An 8153-nucleotide genomic window follows, 5' to 3' on the forward strand; every position below is an offset into this window, starting at 1 on the left:
CATGCAGAGGCTTTTTAGCTCGGGTACAATCACTTCTATCTGAAGCAGTTCCACTGCCCGCTTCCATCGCTGCAACACCTGTTCACCTGATAACTGCTCTCATATCTGGCAAACCCAGGGGCGTCCAAAACGGCTGCGTCTGATCACAGAGGAAGAGAGCATCAACCCTTTTTTAATGTAATGGATTTTTTTGCTTATTTAATCTATATTGAATTATGCAGTTAAACCAAAGTTACAGGATTTACATCTACAGACTTTTAGGGAGCGTCTACATTACAATACAATCTATTTTTGGTTGCCTTTGGTTTATCTTGAATCGCCCACTCTGCTGCTTTCTAGTACCCTGGACCCTGAATGGATCATAATGTACTAAATGAACATCACGCTGTGGTCAATAAAACTCAGGAAAATGTTGACTGAGAGATTAAAGTAGGATTCTTTCTTCTTCTCCTCTGTTTTGCCCCCTGCTGGACTTTAGAAGGACTGCAGGTTTAAGACAGCTGGGTCCCCTGTAAACTAACACACGCACACACACACACACACACACACACACAGTGTTTCCATCAGACCTTTATTACTTGCAGATACAAAAACAACAACTAAAAGGTAAATCGATGCATCGGGCCTCCTACTGAGGCTCCGTGTCAACAGTGCATGGTCTCCTGCTCCTCTCTACTCGTCAGAAATGAAGCCTAGCTAACCGACACTAAAGGCCACCTACTGTAGAAAGAACAAAGGCAACGTAAGGCAACAAAGAGCTAGCAATAAGAAGCTGTGGATCGAGCACAGGTGGACAATGTTACACAGTAACTATCCTAAATTAATCACTTCCAGGCTTCAGTCATCAACACTGTCCTAATGGTCGTTTTCTGTACGCTGGATTCTGGAGAAACTTTGGCTTCAAACATCCACATGTGAGTCAATCAGAGGTTAATAGTCAGTGTGCAATTGGCTGCCAATTAATACACAAACTAGTGAGAGTTTACAATCTGTCAAAGCAGGAAACGTTTGGTTGTCTCCGGCTGAAGTTGAATAAAAACACGATGAAATGTTCTCTCCAGTTTTACGTTACGCTGGTCGACAAGGGCGAACTCGCCGCAACGGCCCAAAAGATTTTCATCAGAAGAAAGACGACGCGTGGCGAGCAAGCTGCAGATTCTAAAGTTACAGAAACAAAGTGCTCCTGGCCTGTAGGGGGCGCTGTAAAGGATACGATCAGATTCAGGACGAGATGTTTGGGGCTGAGAGGTCACCTCCCACTGCACCCTCAGCCCGTCACATTCCACCTCCTGAAACGCTCGCCGATCCTCCGACCGCTCAACGTGAAGAAGAGTAGAGCTTAAATACCGCACGGCTCGCTGAGCTCAGCCGCAGCGCCCCCTACAGGCCAGGAGCACGCTGACCGTCATGATCAGATATGCAGAACTTTAAGTTTGTTTGGACTTGGTGCAGCATGTTCGTCCTGCGGCGGCGTCCCGTCGCTCCTGATGAAAAGGTTTGGTGTTGCTGATGCAGCGTGTTTTTCTTTGCCGCCTTCAGACCTGATATGTGAAGAAACTGAAGAATATTGCTGAAACTGTGAGACTGAACTGATGAAAACTAAAAGAGTTTGACGAATGAGAGCGAGATGTTCACAGTATGAGTCTCCTCCTCCTCCTCCTCTTCCTCGCCGTCTACAGAGACTTGCGCTGCCTCTTCATGAAGGACATGGAGTAGTCCCCGCTCGGCGTGCTCTTCTGTCTCTTCATCTGGACCTGCGACTGCGCCGTCAGCTGCAGCTTGATGGCGCTGGAGTTCACCTTGGCGGCGCACAGCAGCTCCTTCATCCCCTTCATCTTCTCGCTCTGGAACACCACCACGGGGCGCGCCGGGGACGAGCTCGGCGACGGGGGCGCCTCCTGCTGCTGGGAGGAGGGGGAGGAGTCTGGGCTTGGGGATTTGGGTTTTCCTTCAGTGTCGCCTCCTCGGGGGCCCTGAGAGGAGCGGCGGCGGCCCCCTCCCTCTCCCACCTTCTTGGGCAGAGCCGCAGACGGGGGAGGCTGGGACGAGGGCGAGGTGGGCGGAGCCGAGGAATGAGGAGAGCTCTGCTCGTCCAGCTTAGACTCCCGCCTCGGGGGTCGTCTGCGACCTTCTCGGGGGTCATCACTGGACTGGTCATCTTCGTCCTGAGACTCGAGGTCTTTGGTGATGATGGACACCTTCTGACGCACCTGAGGATGACATCACACACACCTTTTAGCTTCAAAGGGTTCACACACACACACGCACACACGCACGCACACACGCACACACACACACACACCTTTTAGCTTCAAAGGGTTCACACACACACACACACACACAGGGTCTATTCCTGGTGCCTCACCTGACCATCAAAGCGGCTCAGGGACTGGACCAGGTAGGTGGCCCAGCCCACGTGGAGGACCGGCGTGGGGCTTCCCTCCTCCCACTTACAGATGCCGTCATAGAAACGCAGCAGGTGAGCGAAGCACTCAGAGTCCTGCAGAGCGGAGAAAGCGGCCGCCTGCTTCGGCTCCTGACAGACAGAGAAGAGGATCGAGTTCATTCAACATGTTTGAAGATGAAGCAGAGACAAAGACATGACTGAGTGTGCACTCGTGGTCTTTAGAATATGAACTAGATCTGGAGCTGGATCTACAGCGCCCCCCCCCCCTCACCTGCTGACTCACCTCTCCCGCCTCCCCTCCCTCCCCCGAGCTCTCGGCAGCAGCAGCCGTCTCCTTCAGCAGGTTGGGGATCACATCGTTGGCGATGTCAAAGAACTCCTTGTAGATCTCCTCGTCCTCACGGAAATAATTATAACTGCAGGAGGAGATTTAAAATGTCCCTTTGATGTTACACTAACTCATTTACAAGGTTCATGTTTGACTTTGGTGACATTCAACATCATCATCATCCTCCCAAACTCAACAAGAGACCTGTGTGAGCACACACACACACACACACACACACACACACACACACAGTGAGAGAAGAACAATGCAGCAGCAGGAAGAGGAAGCTGACGGATGGCGAGGAATGCGAGCTGTGGAGGGTCACTGGGGATATTTTTAGCTGCCAGAGGAGAGAGAGCGAGGATGCAGAGCTCCACACTTCCTGATTCAAACGCCACACCCTCCAACACTAACTGGGAGCAGTGGTGAAGGTTTACTGGTGAACAAACTGCACCGCCCCATCACCTCCAGAGTGATTTATTTTACATCATAAAAACGGAGGATTTATACATTTAGTCTGCGTCACATGATCTCTAACCTGTGAGACCAGATTCAGGATAGTCGAGTGTTTGCTGCCATCTGGTGTTCATCAGGTGGAATTACACCTGAGGCTGCCTGAGCAGAACAAAGGCGTCTCCATCAGCCAGTTTGGTGAAACCCTTTAAAGATGAAGCTGCAGAGCCGGATCCAGAACCAGAACCAGTTCTTTGTGTTTCCACCAACAGCACATTCTCTAACATTCATAGTGGTGTGAACTCACTCCTGCATGACCTGAGCAGCCTTGGCCCAGGCCCTCAGAGCGTCTCTCACGTTCCTGTGTCTGTAGTGGAAACCTGCCAGGTACATGTAGGGGTAGATGTGCTCGTTGTTGTAGTGCCTCTGAGCAGACGTCACAGCCTGAGAGACAAACAGGGGAAATATGAGTCAGAGACACCTCATCTTCACTTCCTCTCAGTCATGTGACGCGCTGTGCTTCTGACCTGGAGGTGGATCTTCAGAGGGTTCTCCTTTCCTGGGATTGGCTCCTGATCTTCCAGGTCTGCCAGAGTGCCCATGGCCATGGGATACCTGCAGCACGGGACAGGAGGAGGTACATTTAAGAACACCTTCATAGCAGCTCATTAGGGTGTGTGTGTGTGTGTGTGTGTGTGTGTGTGTGTGTGTGACTCTCTCACCTGTCCAGGTTTCCTCGGTCGTACAGCAGCCAGAGAAGTTTCTGTAAATCAGGGAGGAGAACAAAGAAAAAACAATCATTCCTTGACAAAATCAAATCCTTGACTAAAGAGTGTTTTCATCAGGTCGGACATTTAGACAAACGCTGGCTGTGCTCCATGTTTGTCCCGTCTCTATGACAACAAAGAGGACGTAGCAGGATGACGTCGAGAGCGTCTCTCTGATAAGATCAAACATTTCTAACTCCAGCGCTCGGACGCAGACGTCTCTCTCTCCTCATTAAAACCTACTGAGAAGAACTCTGAGCGGACAGCTGAAGAGAGACAGGAGACGTGGAGGGGACGGCGTGGAGGGGACGGCGTGCAGCAACGTGCCCAGGTCAGATTCAAACCCAGTGACGCTGAAGCCTCCGTACGTGTGGTGTGCAACATAACCGCTAGGCGACCCTGAGTGTGTTAACAACGCTCACAGAGTTCAGCTGCTTCTCTAAAACACGTGTTGATGTGAAATGTTCCACGTCAGGAGGCAGAGAGAAGCAAACAGGAAGTGCTGAGTAAAATCAGTTAAAGATGGTTAGACGGAGGCGTCATGTAGGTCACCTCTTCCTGTCACAAGAGTGAACGCCGCGTGCTTCTGTCTCACCTGTTGCAGCTGCAGGAGCTCAGAGCTGTCGGTGTGCAGGTCCAGAGACGGGTTGATGGCGCACACCATGAACGCCACCTCCATGTTCCTGTCGCACTTCATGTAGGAGCCCTTCAGGTACAGCCAGCTCTGAGGGACACGCAGGAAACAGGGTCCAGAGTGTGACTCATGATGTCATCACAGCACACACACACACACACACACACACACACACACACACACACACACACACACACACACACACACACACACACACACACACACACACACACACACACACACACACACACACACACACACACTCTGCAGTTGAACACGTGTTCTGGATCATTACGAGCCCTTTCATGTGACTCCTCCGTGAGTCGGGCTCAGCGATGGTTAACTTCGATTTCTCTGTTTGAAATTCGTCATGACTCATCGCCTCTCTCTGAATAAATATCACTTTATACTTTCAAATTTCAATTTCATTGGTTACAAGACACATGAGCCGACGGCACAGATGCGTGTGATTGGCTGTTAGAACAGGGGGCGGGACCTCCTCTGAAGAGCGTCAGAGAAACATCAAACATGTTTAAATCTGAGGTGACACCTTTTCTTTTCCTCGTGTTGTCCAGCTGCTCGTCCCGTCATGATTTCAGCTGACTGTAGCTCGCCGACTCACCTTCTCGCTGACCCCCGCTGCCACCGTTTGTCCTCGCCTGTCCTCGTTCCCCTTCCCGTGCCAGGTGACCTCCGCCGTCTCTTCGCCGTTTTTACCAAAGATCACCCAGGCGTGATCCTCAGAGAGCGCCAGATGGACGTCTTTCAGACCGAGAACCTGACAGGCCGCCACCACAGCAAACGCCACACCTGAGCTGTCCAGTTTGGTACCTGAAATGACACGTGGTTAAAGTCTCGGGGACAAACTAAGTGAACTAACTGACCTGGTCTTTCCTTCAGGGTCGTACCAGTGATGAGACTGAACAGCGACTGGATGTGGGCTCGGTCCTTGAAGTACGAGCGGCTCAGACTGTTCCAGATCACGTCAGAGACTTTCTTCACCAGCTCCCTGCTGGACCCGGCAGCAGTCCTGCGGTACTGAGACAGGTCCACGGCGCCGCGGATCTGTGCCGTGAAGCGCTCGTACAGTGCAGAGATCATCCCCAGCTCCACGGTGGGGAAACACGAGCTGGGACAGTCCGGCTCCAGAGGCTCAAACCGGACCCCCGGGACATTTATGGGGACGACCCGGTTCACAGCCAGGAAGTGCTCAACGAAACCAAGGACCAGCGAGAGGAGGGCGAGGTCCGGCTCAGATTTACGGAGCTCAGCGTCAAACAGCTGAACCACGCCGTCGATCCCCCGCAGAGGGAAATGTTTCTTCTGGGACGAGTGCAGACCCATGGTGACTCAGACGATCCCTCACCTGAAGGACTGAACCACACAGAACATCAGAATCAGCACAGGTCGTCTTTATGTCGTTTCAAGCTGCACATCTTTAAGTCCCTGACATTTCATCTAAACGTTGTGCAGGTTTACTGGGGGGACGAAGTGATCCCCTACCTGTAGTGTCTTCAGAGGAGACATGGGATCAGCTGAGCCAGCGGGGGAGTGGAGCGCTGTGTGTGTGTCACACTGTGTGTGTGTCACACTGTGTGTGTATGTTGAGCTCCCGCTGTGCGGCGCTTCTGTAACACAACGTGAACTCACTGACCGACACACCAATATTACGCTGTTTCCGAATCAGTCTGAAAAGGGGGACAGGAAAGTGGTCCATTCATTGTCTCTCTCTCGATTTTGTCCCGAGGTCTCATTTAGATTTAGTTATTTTTGTTTTTCATGTTAGTGAGGGCTGAAAGATGTTCATCAAAAAGAAAATGTTCAGTACAGTGTATGTTCTTATTTTCTTTTTTAACAGCTTGGATTATTTTCCACATGTTTTGTTAACTATGAAAATGAAGCAGACTGTTGTTTAACCATCTAATAACCTGAGCTGAATACAGAAAGCTTTTACTAAAACATGAACCACATTACAGACTTGATTCAGAGGAAAACCTAATAAAACAAAACAGATGAAGAATTAAAACTAGTTATGTTCTTTTATTAAATGGTTTATTTTGATTCTGATCTACAAAGACTTCATATTTTTAAATAAAAATTCAAACAATATTTTCTCACTGTAATTATTATTTATTGTGTTTTTATGTTATTTTGGAAGAGGTCAAAATACAAAAACTTCCTGACAGTAATATTTAATGCTGTAGGGTCAGGTTATTACCCCTCACCCTGTTGCTAAGCAACCCGAACGTTCTATTCTGCTGTTTGGTGTCCATGGTGACCGCGGAGCAGCTGAACCTTTACATGTGTGCTAAAAGAAATAAAAGTAAATACAATGTACATAGTAAAGGTAACATGAAACCAGCAAAGTTTAGTCTGTTGTGATCTTCAGAGGTTTAAGATGAAGAACCAAATAAACATCTTACGTAAATGTTCATGATCAGCTGAAGAGGAGGGAAACAGTCATGTTGTTCTCCTATAGTCGCCTCTTGTTTAACCAGACTGGCACTGCTAGTAACAAACTGTTGTATATTAATTCATAAACCTGCCATAAGCATCTAATAAATAATAATTTTAATCACGATAAACAAAGTAGCAGGACACTGACCCTGGGCTCAGCAGCTTGTGCGCTTATATAATGTTGTTACATCAAAGCCTGTGTGTGTATGGCTGTGTGGCGCTTTGGTGGGCGGGGCACTCTGCTACACACGTTCAATGAAAAGCTGCTATCACAAGCTTTATGAGACCCTCTATGAACACTATATATGTAAAAAATATCTCCACAATATCACACATTCTTCAAATATCCCATTATAGACAGAATACTACGTTATGATGATTATTAGCTAGCCTGCGCGGTTGTTTTAAGAAGGCTAACTAGCTCTCTTTAATAAGTTATGTTAATACTAGCTGCCGATTTAAGCTTATTGGTTCAGTTACTTTTCTGAATGAACACAACCTTATTAAGCGGAATGGAGCAGATTCAAAGCCCAGACAATGAGGCGACCCCCGGTTCGGGAGAGCAGGTGGCTGACTGATGAGAGAAGCAGCTAACATGCTAACGAGCTGCTAGTTAGCTAAACTCACCACTTTAAGATAACGCTTCCCGCCCCGGCACTCTCGCGGGATATACCTTCACATTACAGTTCAGCACCGAGTCATTCTACGTTTTTATTCATGTACAATTAGACAGATTTGTTGGGAGATTACCTACCTGTTTTCTCACAGGCTCAGCCACATGTTTTTGTTTGTGTACCCCTCTTTTGCCGCGCACTTCAGTCTGCCAGAAAATCTATTGCAGTGCGTCAACGGCCTCGACGTTTGCGCGCGAAAGTAGATCTCACAACAGGATACCGGAAGCTGTGTTGCCCAGAGGAAGGCAGTTAGCCCCATCCATGTAGTTATAGATCTTCAACTCTGCGCGCACGGTTTCTTCTATTGTACGATGGGAAATGTAGTTTATTAATAACGTTTTCGCTTGCACGCCCAGTAGAGGGCAGCATGTTGTCATGTTGTGACAAATTGCCTCCAAATGGAACAAAGGTAACCATTACATAATGGAAAACA

The 8153-nt window shown here is 48.9% G+C and overlaps 1 protein-coding gene across 2 annotated transcripts; it reads right to left on the minus strand.

Moving 5' to 3' along the window:
- Nucleotides 1–1462: 1462 nt before the first annotated feature.
- Nucleotides 1463–7959, minus strand: men1 (multiple endocrine neoplasia I). 2 transcript variants are annotated; one of them, XM_079371800.1, is made up of 10 exons: nt 7801–7959; nt 5498–5955; nt 5212–5420; nt 4551–4679; nt 3911–3951; nt 3716–3803; nt 3496–3632; nt 2691–2823; nt 2366–2536; nt 1463–2210 (listed from the first exon to the last, which is right to left on the minus strand). In XM_079371800.1, the coding sequence occupies exons 2-10, from the start codon at nt 5931–5933 to the stop codon at nt 1674–1676; spliced, it is 1881 nt and encodes a 626-aa protein (XP_079227926.1). In that variant the 5' UTR covers nt 5934–5955; nt 7801–7959; the 3' UTR covers nt 1463–1673. The 2 variants fall into 2 exon arrangements, with proteins under 2 accessions (XP_079227926.1, XP_079227925.1); XM_079371799.1 differs by having other exon boundaries at nt 2679–2823.
- Nucleotides 7960–8153: the final 194 nt, after the last annotated feature.

Source organism: Symphodus melops (assembly GCF_947650265.1).
Source record: "Symphodus melops genome assembly, chromosome: 20".
Classification (NCBI taxonomy): domain Eukaryota; kingdom Metazoa; phylum Chordata; class Actinopteri; order Labriformes; family Labridae; genus Symphodus; species Symphodus melops.